General features: G+C 38.7%; 1 protein-coding gene across 1 annotated transcript in view; it reads right to left on the minus strand.

Annotated features, from left to right (window-relative positions):
- Window positions 1–1,788: 1,788 nt before the first annotated feature.
- Window positions 1,789–15,438, minus strand: part of RAB3GAP2 (RAB3 GTPase activating non-catalytic protein subunit 2) — a 175,304-nt gene continuing 161,654 nt past the window's right edge. Inside the window, exons 28-35 of the mRNA XM_007936932.2 lie at window positions 10,552–10,622; window positions 8,012–8,047; window positions 6,725–6,799; window positions 6,285–6,503; window positions 5,041–5,130; window positions 4,565–4,786; window positions 2,137–2,295; window positions 1,789–1,944 (exon numbers count right to left, since the gene is read on the minus strand). Coding sequence (XP_007935123.1) covers window positions 1,789–1,944; window positions 2,137–2,295; window positions 4,565–4,786; window positions 5,041–5,130; window positions 6,285–6,503; window positions 6,725–6,799; window positions 8,012–8,047; window positions 10,552–10,622 — 1,028 coding nt within the window. The remainder of the gene's footprint in view (window positions 1,945–2,136; window positions 2,296–4,564; window positions 4,787–5,040; window positions 5,131–6,284; window positions 6,504–6,724; window positions 6,800–8,011; window positions 8,048–10,551; window positions 10,623–15,438) is intronic.

Raw genomic sequence — 15,438 nt, forward strand, 5'->3', positions numbered from 1 at the left:
CTCAGATGTGAGTATGTGTCCTATCAGAGTAAATTTAACCAGTTTTATTATCTAAAATGCTTAATAGGTATACCTAAAAAGTGTAAATGGAATCAACTGAGGGTTTAATCTTTAAAAACACCTATAATACCAAGTTTTTTGGACGAGCCTCCTAAATTCATATTACTGTAAGGGTATTTAGAAAAATCACAGGAAGAACTAATTTCTTAAGAATACATGTAACAAGTGGCTATTTATAGAAAGCTAGATACATGTACAAGAAGTCATATAAATATTGGGTGGGATAGCAAGATCCAAGCAGAGGCTGGGAGGGTACACTAAGTTCAGGCCCTTTCAGTGCTACTCCTGACCAGAATGTGCATCTCAGCAAGACACACAAGCCCCAACCCACATCAAAACAGCTTAAAAGTTTATCATCTTTCAAGATTTTCAATTTGATAATTACTTTAACAGTAATGAAGTTTTAGCAAAGTTAAGTTCTAACTTGGATGTGACTGTTAAAAAGAAATTACATTGGAATATCCCTAAATATCCACATTTTTTCCTTTACATCCCTGAAGGACTTACTCAGCTTTGTACAACTGGTACTACTTGGCTTCTTACAAGGAAGTGAAGGAACAAACTTCTGTATTACAATGAGTTACTATGAATAACAATTGTGATCCATTATCAATGACTACTGTATGGCTACATTCGAAAGGTGTATCATAATAAATACTTGGTATTTGTAGTGCTCAAAGCACTTGTTACAGTTTTGGTTAATTTGGTTTTAATCAGCAAATATTTATTCAGCCCTTGGACTGCTCTAGGCACTGTAGGGTACAAAATTATTCTAGCCTCTCAACTCAGCTGTGAGGTAGGTTTGCTAAAGCTGTAACATGACTAAGCATCTTCTGTACCATTCCTAAGGACATATAACATCACCAAACCCCAGAGCAGACACTTGTAGGAAAAATAAAGTTGGACTTAAGATTCCTGGCATCTTGGTCTTTTTCTTTTATACACGTTTTACAAGATAATACATCTGTACAATTACCTGATGTGGATACAACTTTGAACCTTGGCAAAAAGCTAATCTTAACTTACTTATAATTAATTTTGCTGTGTTGGTCATGCATCTCAGATTCTCAATTTTGGCAAGTAAAATAGGTTAAGGGTCCTATCTGTGTCCCCTGTTACAATTATGATGATCTTGAACTCATTCTTCCTCTGCATGCAAGGCCATCCTTGTCTGATGGCAACAACATAACCTCCGGGAAAGGAACCTGTCAGCATCCAGAAGTCTCAGGCAGCCCAGCACAGGACTAAGCATGATAAGAAGCATTTTTGCAACACTTATTAAAGGAGAGTGGGATGTTTCTCCATCTTGACTGATGGAGACAGTACATGAACACATGTAAGTTTAATTACAACAATTAACATTTTGAGTATGAAATACATCATTTTATAAGAACATAATCTGTAATTATAACCAATTTTAAAACAGCAAAAGTTTTACAATAAAGCTACTTAAGTGCTTGAATTAGAAATAAACAATAAAACATCTGTATTAGTAATTATGGTATAACTGATAATTGTTTGTATTTTATCTTCAGTATTAACCAAAGGAGTAGACTATACTTTTAAGTAATACACATTTTTATTTTACAAAAAAAAAAAAAAAAAAACCCAACACATTCCCTCCATAAAATTCCAGATTTTACTATGTAAAATAACCATGCACTAATTCACATTATAATCACACAGTTTTAAGACTATTTTCATTATCATTAACCCAGCAGGTACGTGTCATGAAGAAGAAATAGATATGGCTTCCACAGCTTCAATAAGGTGTACGGCTAGACTATACTGCCCATGGTTTTCGGGCAAAAGCTCAATTACTTTATTTACTAGTTTAGCTGTTGTTGCAATTGGCACTGAAGTGTTTTGAAGACCGTGGGGGTCCTGCAAATGGGACACAAAAATAAACCATCAGTTATATACAACTAAACAGTAATTGTTATGACTTATTTCCCAATAAAAATGATTTTCTTTGGGAATTTTGTAAACTAAATTTTAAATTTTCTTAACTTATTAAATATGCACCTATGGAAATATCCAATGACCTTCTAACTCAGCTCATTCTGCTGTACTTACCATTGCTTTCAGCCAAGTACAGAGTGTGGGTGGAAGTCTGGCAAGCAGTTCCATTCCTTCTTTTGTCTGGGTATGGAAGAGCGCATAAGCCAGCCTTTGCCCAGTCAACACCAGTAGCTGAGAAGCAAGGACTTCTTTGTCATGAACCTGAAAAATGGCCTGAGGATATAAACGTGAAGAAAAAGTAAAAGCTAGCAGACAGGGCAGACAATGGTTCTACAAGTGTATTTGTATGTTCTGTAAGAATTCCCAGGGATATAGTAGAGCTGACAAGGGACAAGGTTGTAGTCACTTCTTGGTCATAACCGCTACCCAGAGGGACCGAGTAGTTGAACCTGTGGGCTCGGGACCATAGTCACAGGGGACATCAAGCTCAATCGGCATAACATACTACACAGAACATTGTTCCACCTCCTACTTTGGTGAGTAGCAAATGGGATCTTAAAAGCTCGCGAGCAGCCATCTAGATGCAACAATGGGTCTCTCCCTGTCCAGAGCAAAGAAAAATGAAGAAAACCAAAGATTCATGGAAACAATTAGTCCTAGCGACTGATACACCATGTGATCCACAGCCTATATGACTATGAGACTAGAAGAACTAGATAGTGCCCGGGTACCACTGTCAACCACGTGGAGGGAGATCTATGTAGGAGATCCTGGATAAAGAGGGAGAACAATGTGGAACAAAACTCAGTTATCATTTGGAAAATAAAAGGAGGGGGGGACCAGGTTTGCTGGTCTGACAGAGCCTGGTGGAACCACTGAGACTATGGTCCCTAGCTGCCCTTCAGGTCTGGAATTGAACCCACACCTGTGGCTTCCAGCCAAACAAAAGACAGGCATATGAGGTGAACATTACACTAGGTAGATACATTTCTTGGAGAGAACAATCATGGGAGAAAGAAGGGCTGTTTATGCACAGGGAGACAGCCAGGGGGCAGGAGTGTATGGAGGGATGGACACAGGGAAGTGGTAACTATTGGGAGGAAGTGGGAGGGGAGCTGTTGCATTGGGGTAAATTGTGGTCAATGTCATGAGACAACGTGTGTGTGAACTGCTGTATGGAAAGTGAATTTGCTCTGTAAACTTTCACCCAAATCACAATTTTTTAAAAAAGCTAGCATACAGGTTTATTCTAGGAGAAGGGTTGCCAGTAAAGAGATTCTAGTTCATTTTTAAGCTGTGGCATGTATAACACCAAAGTAAACAATCAAAAATGCCTTTTAAAACTCAAATCTCTGCTTATCGTCATTTCAATTCAGTATGACCATACATTCTTTTCCAAGTTTCTGGCCAAGAAAAGGAATTTTATGAAATTACATCACAAATGCTCAAAACCTTCCAATGGCATCTGGATACACCTGAGTAACTGCTGGCTAATACCTTCTATGGTCTGGCCCCTGCCAGCATGCCCACCTTATCTCATACTCTGATCCTTTGCCCAAGCTAGTCTCTACCTCAGGGCCTGTGATAGTTGGAGCTGTGTGTCAACTTGGCTAGACCACAATTCTGTGTGGTTTAAGCAGTTGTGATATGTGCTGTTCCAATGATAGGATCAGATGTGTATGTTTTGAGCAGTCAATCCATTGAAAAGGAGTTTCCCTAGGGGTGTGGCCTGCTTCCAGTATATTTATGGACATCTTGGGAAAAGAGACATTCTTCTGCGGATCAGGATCCTGTTGTGCTGCCTACAACTGTCCATGAGCAAACAATCCACCATTCGGCCTGGAGATCTTGGATTCATCATTCATTGGAGTCAACAGCCAGTATACTGCCTGCCAACCTTGAGCTCATCAGTCCCTGCAACTGCATGAGTTGGGAAAAGCCTCCAAGAACTTTGGACTTGCCAGCTTCTATAAGTGTGTGAGCCATTTTCCTAAGAAAATTTTATCTTTCTTCTATAAGCTTCTGTAAGCTTTACTGGTTTTGCTTCTCTAGAGAACCCAGTCTAAACAGGGCCTTTGTACTTCTCATTACCTCTGTTGCAAGCACAGTTCCCCTAGTTTTCTGAGTGTCTGGCTGCTGCTTATCTTTGAGGGCTCAGTTCAAATGTTACCTTTTCTGATTATCCTTGTCATAGTTCCTGTTTATTTACATCATCCTATTTATTTTCCTCATAGCACTTACCACTCAATATAAAATCTGTGCTGCTACTAGAAGATTATCATTCCTTATGAGAAGGGAACCTTGTTTGCTGCTATATCCCTGTGCACAGAATAGGCCTGGCACACTGTAGAGTTTAGTTAGTACTGACTGTAAACAGGAATCTGGTTATAGTTTTGTATTTTAACATCTTCTGGTTCTATTTTTATGCTCAGAAGGTCTAACGAGGAAAAGGGAAAGCATTATTGGCTACTTTATTGATTCTTTACTCCAACTATCAATTTTATAACTTAAGCCCAATTAACATTTATAGGGTCATTATTACCTCTTCTCCTAAATGGTCAACTCCGTAGTTATACAGTTCCCCTACATAATGTCTTCTAACGACATCTTCACTAACTTGAAGGTGATGAGCTAAATCCACAGCTAGAACTGGCCAATCTTGGTCTTTCCCAAAAGGAGTGGTTACTGCATCTTCCGAGGGATCTTCGTCCTTCCGAACTGCATGCTGGGCCTGGACAGCTGCACTAACAACTTTCAATAAAAACTTGAAAATGGAGAAAAAGACACAGCAACATATTGTTAGTATCTGCTTTCCTTCAAAAATATTTAAAGTAACTGTTGAGTCTCTGGTCAATTAGAATTTTCCACTAAAATTATTAAATTACAAAAAAAAGGGACACATAATTTAAAGGGAAACAAGTTCCCAAGAATACCTTGGTTGTGGTCATCCAAGACAGCTTGATTTTTGTTTTACTATTTTTTTTTTCAAGAAACAAAAAAGTCTTATAACAAGTTTACCTGTTGTCTTATAGAAATAAAATTTGGATCCATTTCCCCACTAGGTAGTAACTGAATTGACGTTAAATCTTTGAAAAACGCATTTTTTCCCTAAAGAGAAGGAAGAGATCAAGAAAATAGTATCATTTTGGGGGGAGGGGGGATTTAAAAACTAAGTCATTTAATCAGGAATAACTCATGGTTGATTTTTATTTTCTCCTTTAACATTAATATTTTGGAATTTTATTTCATTTTTAAAACAATAATCTAGTGTGTGGTCCGCAGCCTGTAAAATAATCCCCTCCTAGTTTGCATGCCTTAATGTAAACTCCTCCCATTGAATGTGGGTTCCTGCCTAACTTCTAAAAAGAGAATTAGGCAGAGGTGATAGTCTGTCACTTTGAAGATTAGTTTACAAAAGGACTGAGACTTCATCTTGTAAGCTTACGTTTATTCTCACTAACTCTGAGAAAAGTCAGTTGTCATGTTGTGAGCTGCCCCAAAAAAGCCCATGGGGCAAAGAACTGAATTCTGCCAACAACCATGTAAGCTTGAACGTGGACCTACCCATCCCAGTTGAACCTTCAGATAAGACTGTGGCCCTGGCCAACACCCTAACTGCAACCTTCTGAGAGGACTTGAGCCAGAGGCACCTAGATAAGGGAAACCTGGATTCCTGACCTATAAAAGCTGTTAGATAAGAAACGTTTATTGTTTTAAACCACTAAATTTTGTTACTCTCTTAACAGATAATTGATAGACTATACTATAATCCTTTTAAAAATGCTTGATTTGTTTAAGAACACCTTGTTTAAGAGAATAGATGTGTCTGAAAAGCCAGAACAGTTTCAGAAATGTAGAAGACAGAAAAGAGCACTGGCCTTCAAGGTGGAAGGTTCAGGCTCTAGTCTAAGGTCCAGCACTTCAACCAAGTTATCTGGTACAAATCCTCCCACCATCCTGAGGTATTTTTTCTTCATCTGCACACAAGAAATCCCAGATATTTTCTAATGCACCTTCTAGACCCAAACATCTATGATTCTAGAGCGAGTGTGACTAAGTGGGGTAAAGCTACTCATGCTCTAGTGATGAACATTTTGGGCATCAATGTTTGAAAGTTTTTCTGCATATCCACAATCTGTTACTCTGTAGTTGCCACCTGGTGGTTTTAGATACAAGGTCTCTTGGACATGAAGGCCTTTTGGGTGGAGTGTGTGTGTTATGTTCAACTCCAAAATAGCTCTGAAATCCTTTGAGGTGCTTACCTTACTATCAAAAAGTGAAAGTGGTTTCACAGTCTTCAAAGCAAACCTCATGACTGCATACAAGACCGAGCACAGGATAGAGTGATGCTCCACCAGTGGGTAGTGGATTTGTTTCTGCTCAAGAGCCAACTCCACTATTGAGATCGGTCCTTCGACAGAGAGCCAGGCATCCTCGGTGTCCAGGACAGGCACTTGCATTTCATCCCTGCTAACATCTGCCTGTGGATTTTGAGAATGAAGGACTGTGTTCAGAATTGGAAAAAATAATAGCTTGCAAATAGCCTACTGACTTTACAAGGAGCAAAGTGAAAACCTACATGTATCTTTTACTGAATTGCAATAAAAAACACACAAACTCTATTTATCAAGTAAGAAACATCACCATTTTTAAGGCTTAAGTCAAAATAGTCTCACATCCTGTGGAAATAAATCTGTTTTACCTCCATCAAGGTCTGAAGAAGATCTAAGCAGGAGCCAAGGAAAGATGTCATTGCTGTATCACTCATCCCCACATCCTGTTTTTAAGAAGGGACATAATTAGCCCCTGCAGCAAAACTGTAATTACTACCAGAAAAACAAAAACAACACAATGCACCTGTTCAAGTGACTTTTCTACACAGAAAAGAAAGGCTTGAATTTCAGTCAAGACATTAACACATTTTAATTAACACATTTTAAGTCCTTCCTTAGATTCTTTAGACTGAACCAATTTTAAAATTAGGATATATATATATATATACGATACACACACACACACACACACACATATATACATATATATATATATATATATATATATATATATAAGTGGAGAAGCTCTGGTGGCATAGTGCCTAAAGCATTTGACCGCTAACCAGAAGGCACCCACCAGCCACTCCTCAGAAGGAAGGTTGGGCAATCTACTTCTATAGTGATACTGCCTTGGAAACCCAAGGAGGGGTCACTATGAGTCAGATCCGATTCAACAGCAGTCCATTTGGTTTTGGTTTATATAAAAGTGGTACTACTATTAACTTTAAAATTAGAGTTCTTTGTGTACTGAAAAGATACAGCCTTATCAGTTACTCTAGACTATGGCACTCCTGGGGAAGCATACCTTGTCCAGTTTGCTAAGGCATTTGATAGCCAAATCATCAGCATACATGGTAAGATACACACACTAGACTCCAACAAAGAAAGTTCAAAGAAAATTTAGCCTGGTCTGGTTTCAATGATGCTCTTAGGGACTGAACTGGGCCCACTGAACTAAAATAAACCTGAACTCTTACCAGTCTGTCAGCATCCTCAAGCTTGTGAACTAAATACTGCACAAATGCTGTGGGCAAGAGCTTGTTCTAGTTGATTCTTACAAGGTCTACATCCACAGAGCCACCACATTCAAATAGAATTTGTTTTAAACCAACAATCAATAAATTCCTCACATTTCCAAAGCAAATAAATAATTCAGCATGTGTGTGTATGTGTATACAGGTAGCATGTTATCCTCCTGTTCACAGTCCAAAGTTGAACACATCTTGTGAAAATATAGTTTAAACCTGCTGACAATCTAGAAAGACAAACTGAAATTGGCCATAGTTCATCACCAATTTCCTTAATATAGTTATTCTCTTTCCATTTTTATTATGCCATCAAATGGCAAAAGGCAAAGTTTACCACTTCAGTTAATAAGGTACTATATAAAGTGCAGGGCTGACAACTATACTTTCCAGTTAAGGAGATTCACTTACCCTTCGGCATAATCTGTCCTTTGGTGATTTTCCAACCTGAGACAGAAAGATGCAAAATGCTTGATTTTTTAATAATTTAAATTAAAAGGTATTATTACAATATAGAAAGTAAAAATAACTACATTTAAAAGATATTGCAGCTACAAATAAAAGTGGCAACCTTTCACCAATTTAACCGTTTGACTCAATGAACAGCTTTAACGCATCCATAACACAGTGCAATTTTTTTTTTGTGGTGGAACTTAAAAAATATATCCCAGTTTTATAACTGGGCTCACAAATAATCCTTCTCAAAAATAAATTATGTCTGTTTTGAACTAAGTAAAATACTAAGAAAAACTTCTCTAAAAGTCTAGTGCTTACTTTGGACAAACAAGTAACTGTGTTGTCTTAAAAACCCAGGACCATACTCAAGGTTATCGATAAAAGTAGCTAACAATTTTGCTTGTTGATAAATACACACAACAGTTTTAAATGATCAGAAAGAAGGAAAAACAATCTAAAGCAGTCAGGAGTTATATTCCTGCCAGAAAATAAGGTGATTTCCTACTCTATACAGGTCTACTCTATAGTAAGTGGGAGATAAAAGTTCTGCCCTTCAGGAACATCGTGGTGAGACAAGAAACTTGAGACAATGGCAATGGAAGAAAAGACTCCAGGACAAAAGACCACCTCAAACATGTCACTGAGATTATGCCAAAAGTCACTGAACAACCAAGCTCAGCCCACCCAGGTCCAACATATTTTACATTATATCATCTCCTAAAATGCAAGTAGTCGAACACACCAATCCTCTGCTTACAACTGCCCCAGTGTCTTTACGATAAAATGAGAATTACCATATATCCTACTTTGTGCCAGGTCCCATGCAAAGCAGTTTACAGGTATTATTAGAAAACCCAAAATCCACAGACTGCACAGGGATTCTTCATGTTCAGTCGCCCTCTCCTTCCTACAGCCTATGCTTCAGTCAGAATAAACTACCCGCAGTTCTTTGAATCCAATGAGCTACCTCATATCCCCAGGATGTTTTGTTGGGAGTAAGTTTCCTCACTCCCACTTTTTACTGGTTCATACAGACCTATTTTTCAAAATTTAGCTCAGAAGCCTTCTCTTTGTTATTTATGTTCTCTTCTGTATGCCAATACCACCTTCTTATCTACTGACCTGTCTTTTAGACTATGTGTTCTTTGACTGTGGCAGGGACTGTGACTTTTAGCTCTGCAGGCCCAGAATCTAGTATAGTCCTTGGCACATAAAAGATACTCATTACAATAAATATTTATTGAATGAATGATCATAAACCCTCTGCTTTCCAGTTCACAACTGTTTTCACCCATGTCCAAGTTGTCGTGAGGATCAAATGTACAGTGGGTATGAAAAGGCTGTGAAACTGTAAATACTAACAGTAAAATACTTATTATTTTTATTATTCTGTCAAAGAGGGGTAATCAGAGGTGAAGCAGATTAGAATAATATCAAAAAAGCCAAAAGGAAGGAGTATCAAGAAAGAAGTTGTTAAGCAGGCAAGAAACATGAACACAGAGGAAAGAATTGCTTGATTTTACAAGAAAAAATGCTACTAGTAACCTCAAAGTAAGCAGTTCCAAGGGGAGCAGTGGTTTAAAATGGGTGTGAGTTGTTCTGCTCGTCATGGTTTAGGAATGGTTGTCACTCTAAAGTGTAAAGAATGGTTGCCATTATTACAGTGGTAGTTCTCCTAACTGACATCTACTTAACAGATCTGCCAGATTAACCTACTTCCTCAACCAGCCTGTAAAACACACTTTACTTGGGCTAGGAGGAGACTCTAGCAGCCTCTACTCCTATCAGCTGAGTTCTCTGCTTACACATTATGTTCTTTCCTCAATCTGCTCATGCTGGTTATACATGACAATGTAATTAAGCAACTGCTGAAACATGAATGAGAAAAATTAGAATTGTTTCTATAAATACTATAAATACTGCACGCTTTCCAAAGATTTATAGAGGAGAAAAACTAAAGCTTAGTTAGGTTTGTTACAACTAGACAGTAAAATACTACAAAGATGAGGGGATAAATTAGAAAACTCTAAAGATTTTATACTCAGTTTGTATCATAACTTTAAAGAAATAGGATCTAGAAATCATAGGCAATGCATTATGAGGGAAGTTGGTGCAAGAAAAAACAAAGTAGAACTCTAACAAATTCATTCAAAGATGGCATCTTGGCCCTACATCCAGAGATTGTGGAGAAAAATGTACATTTATATATTTTAATTTAAAATTAAACTCAAGTTCCTGCTTGAATAAACAACTAGTCATAATCTCTCTGTTTAAGAGGCGTTTACTGTGTACTACTCTCTTTTTTAAGGATTTCCAGCTCTTCTTCATGTCATCGTAAAGCAAGCATTGGGACGCACATTTAACTGAACATAAATAAAATTTAGTATCAAAATAAAAAAGTCTAATAAGGTCCAATGCTTATAAGCTTTCTAATATATGTCAATTAATTAAAGGGAAACAAGAAATCAATACAAAAAAATTTACTATTACCTTACCTTATCCATCAAGTATGTAGCAGCAGAAAATCTTTTAACTAAAAATGTATTCCACATCATCAGCGCAATACCTAGATAATAAATAAAAAGCAAAGTAGTGAAAGTATTTTAACTTTCATCACATAATAAACTACTGTCTTCCTTAAGTCCATAAAAGCCATGGGCTATTAATTTAGATATCATTACTTGTACCTTATGTAATATTTATAAAGTTAATGAAACTTTTATCTTTAATAATTAAAGTCAGAACCGAGTTGCCTTAGAAGGTATCTAACTGACCAATAAGCTTAAGGAAAGATTCAACATGATTATAAGGGAAAAAGAAAACTACAGCCACAATGAGATACTACACACATACCAGAAAGACTAAAATTAAAACAACAACAACAACAACAAAAAAAAAAACCCACTACTGACAATAGTAAGGTAAAGATGTGGAGCAACTGGAACTCACATATGTTGTTAATAAAATAGAGTAAGTCAGTAAAATGACCTGGAAAACTTTTTGTTATTATCTACTAAAGCTAAGCATGTATCTACTTTATGACTTAGCAATTCTACTGCTAAGTACATACTCAATAGAATTGAATACAAAGTAACATGCAAGATTGCTGGGGAGAGTTTTATTAGTAATATTCAAACAATGGAAATAACTTCAAAATCTAGGAAGATTTTTTCTCATATGTAACCATCCAAACTAAAGCAGTAGTATATGTATGTTATACTGAAGCCAGTGAGACAGAGCCATGGGAACCCCAGTAAGGCTGGCCAGACAAGCCAGGAACAACCTAGACACAGGAGACACGGGAGGAGCCTGGGCCGAGACAGAGCTGCAGGAACGCAGGTCAGGCCAGGCAGACAGGTCAGGCACCCAGATGCAGGAGGCAGGGGAGAAGCTGGGGTCCAGACAGAGCCAGGGAACCCAGGTTAAGGCCGGGCAGACAGGCCAGGCATCCAGACGTGTGAGGCACGGAAGGAGCCGGAGCTGAGACAGAGCTGCGGGATCTAGGTAAGGTGAGGCAGACAGGCCACACACCCAAGAGGCTGGAAGGTGGGGTGAAAAGCCAGGGACGATAGAGCCACAGAATCCAGGTAAAGGGAGGGCAGAGAGGTTTCAAACAGCGAAAGAAGACAAACTTGTCTGTCAGTTTGTCGTACTGTGGTGACTTGTGTGTTGCTATGAGGCTTGAGGCTGTGCCACCAATGCCTCAAGTGCCAGCAGGGTTGCACATGGTGCACAGGTTTCAATGCAGCTTACAGACTGAGACAGACTAGGAAGAAGGAAGAGGCCATCCACTTCTCAAAAACTGGCCAGGGAAAACCTTATGAATACCAGAGAAACATCTTCTGATACATTACCAGAAAACTTTATGAACAGCCCTGAAACACTGTCCGATACAGTGCAGAAAGACCAGACTCTTAAGTCAGAAGGCACTCAAAATACGAGTGAGAAAGAGCTAACATCATCAGAGCAGAACTAATCTTAATGATTTGGATAAAGTAAAGCTTTGGGACTTCCATTTGCTGTGTGACACAACTCAACTGGAGGAGAAACAGCTGCAAACATCCATTAATAATCAGAACATGGAATGTACAGAGTATGAGTCTAGGAAAATTGGAAGTTGTCAAAAATGAAATGGAATGCAAAAGATTGATATCTTAGGCATTAGTGAGACGAAATGGACCGGTTTCAGCCATTTTGAATCAGACGATCATATGCAAATTCAACGTGAAGTTGAAGACAATTAATATAAGTCCACGAGAGCCACAATATGACCATGAATATATCCCTCCTGAATTCAGAGACCATCCAAAGAATAGATTTGATGCACTGAACACCAATGACCAAAAACCTGAATAATTATGGAATGACATCAAGAACATCATCCATGAAGAAAGAGAAAGGAAAGGAAGAAAAAAAGAAAATGGATGTCAGAAGAGACTCTGAAAATTGCCCTTGAGTGGAAAGCAGCTAAAGTAAATAAAAGAAATGACAAGATAAAAGAGCTGAACAGAAGATTTCAAAGAGCAGCTCGAACAGCAAAGCCAATTACTATAATGAAATGTACAAAGACCTGGAGTTAGAAAACCAAAAGGGAAGAACACACTCAGCATTTCTCAAGCTGAAAGAACTGAGGAAAAATTTAAGCCTTGTGTTGCAATTCTGAAAGATTCTATGGGAAAAATATTGAATGATGCAGGAAGCATCAAAAGAAGATTGAAGGGATGAATACACAGAGTCACTGTACCAAAAAGACCTGCTCGAGCTTCATCCATTTCAGGAGGTGGCATATGATCAAGAACCAATGGTACTGAAGGAAGAAGTCAAAACTGCAATGAAGGTATTGGTGAAGAACAAGGTTCCAGGAATTGATGGAATACCCACTGAGAAGTTTCCACAAACGGATGCCCCACTGGAGGCACTCACTTGGTTATGCCAAGATATTTGGAAGACAGCTACCTGGCCAACTGACTGGAAGAGATCCATATTTGTACCCATTCCAAAGAAAGGTGATTCTACAGAATGTGGAAATTATCAAACAATATCATTAATATTACATGCAAGTAAAATCTTACTGAAAAGAATCCAAAAATGGTTGCAGCAATATATTGACAGAGAACTTCCAGAAATGCAAGCTGGATTCAGAAGAGGACATAGAACGAGGGATATCACTGCTGATGTCCGATGGATTTTGGCTCAAAGCAAAGAATACCAGAAAGATGTTTACTTATGTTTTATTGACTATGCAAAGGCATTTGATTTTGTGGATCCTAACAAATTGTGGATAACACTGAGAAGAATGGGAATTCCAGAACACTTAATTGTACTAATGAGGAATCTGTACATAGACCAAGAGACTGTCATTCAAACAGAACAAGGGGACACTGCATGGTTTAAAATCAAGAAGGGAATGTGTCAGGGTTGTATCCTTTCACCATACTCATTTAATCTATATGCTGAGCAAATAATCCAAGAAGCTGGACTATATGAAGAAGAACGCGGCATCAAGATTGGAAGAAGAATCATTAATAACCTGCAATACGCTGATGACAACTTTGCTTGCTGAAAGTGAGGATGACTTAAAGCACTTACTGATGAAGACTGAAGTCTGTAGTATGGATTACATCTCAATATAAAGATAAGAAAAATCCTCACAACTGGACCTGTAAGCAGCATCATGATAAATAGAGAAAAGAATGAAGTTGTCAAAGACTTCACCTTGCTTGGTTCTACAATTGATGCCAATGGAAGCAGCAGTCAGGGCATCAGATGACGTACAGCACTGGACAAGTCAGCAGCAAAGGACTTCTTTTAAGCACTGAAGAGCAAAGATATCTCCTTGAGGACTAAGGTGCACCTGACACAAGCCATGGTATTTTCAGTTGCCTCATATGTATGTGAGAGCTGGACAATGAATAAGGAAGACCGAAGAAGAGTTGATGCTTTTGAGTTGTAGTGCTGGCAAAGGATGCTGAGAGTATCATGGACTGCTAAAAGAACAAACAAATCTATCATGGAGGAAGTGCAGTCGGAATGCTCCTTGGAGGAGAGAATGGCCAGACTGTCTCACCTACTTTGGTCATGTTGTCAGAAAGGACCATTCCTAGAAAAGCTGTTATGCTTGGTAAAGTGGAGAGTTGATGAAGGAGGGGAAGGCCCTCAACGAGATGGACTGACACAGTGGCTGTGGCGATGGGCTCAAGTATAGCAGGGATCTTAGAGCTGGTGCAGGACCGGGCAGTGTTTCGTTCTGCTGTGCATAGGGTCACTGAGTCAGAAACGACTCCACTGCACCTAACAACAACAACAACTGAAGCCAGCTGGTTTAGAAAACTTCTTTACCTTTGAGTCTAGTTAAGCCAGAAAGAAAGTCACTACTCCTGGGGATAGTCCCTAGGGACACCACAGGCAACAGACAAGCCCTAATCAGCCAACTGAGAGCTCTGGTAGCATAGTGCCTAAGGCACTTGACTGCTAACCAGAAGGCTGGCGGTTCAAACCCACCAGCCACTCCTTGGAAGGAAGGTTGGGCAATCCTATTTCCGTAGTGATACTGCCTCGGAAACCCACGGGGTCGCTATGAGTCGGGTCCGACTCGATGGCGTATAACAACAATAACAACAACAATAATCAGCCAACTACAAAGAAATGCCCCCACCCCATTTCCTGCCAACCTTCCTGTTTGCAGCCATTAACTATGAGCTGATCTCAGCCAGCTAAGGGGCATGTGTAAAAAGAACAACTCTGTCTTCTAGCTGAACCTGGAACATTAAGACTCATGTTAAGGAACCAAAAATCACCAGAACTGTCATTTGTGCCATAGAGGACCCATTTCAGAAAGTAGGGATCTGTCAGCCACTTCTGTGCTAGGCTATAACCCTGCCCCCTATAAATAAGACATGACTCCTTCCCAAAAGCTTTGAGTATACAAAACTAACTCCCCATATCCCCTGGCTTTAAAACTTTCCTAACTGCTTTTGTTTGTGGAGACAAAGCTCTGGAAACTGTTCTCCTGTCTCCTAATCTAGTGGCAGATAATAAAAGCTACACTGAAAACTAAACTGCTTGCCTCTGAGTTATTCTTAACCACAGTATGAACGCTAGAACCCCTTGTTCTAGGACGTGTCAATACCATAATTTAAAGAAAAAGTAAAACAAAAAAACTCTGGGCTATCTATACTTCCATATTCAGTTAAGTTGTGGCATTAAAACCAAAATTTCTGGAACAGCTGTCAATTAGGCAGTATAAACATGACATTTCATACACTGTTATTACTACCCACATAACTGATTCTGCAGCTAGAACTGAGTTGGTTTTTTTTTTTTTTTTTAAGGCTGAGAAGTCAAGAAGCTTACTTAGTGTACAGATGGGTAAAGGTCTAAAT

This window comes from Orycteropus afer, unplaced genomic scaffold (assembly GCF_000298275.1).
Source record: "Orycteropus afer afer isolate SDZICR_OR568_19922 unplaced genomic scaffold, OryAfe1.0 scaffold00039, whole genome shotgun sequence".
Classification (NCBI taxonomy): domain Eukaryota; kingdom Metazoa; phylum Chordata; class Mammalia; order Tubulidentata; family Orycteropodidae; genus Orycteropus; species Orycteropus afer.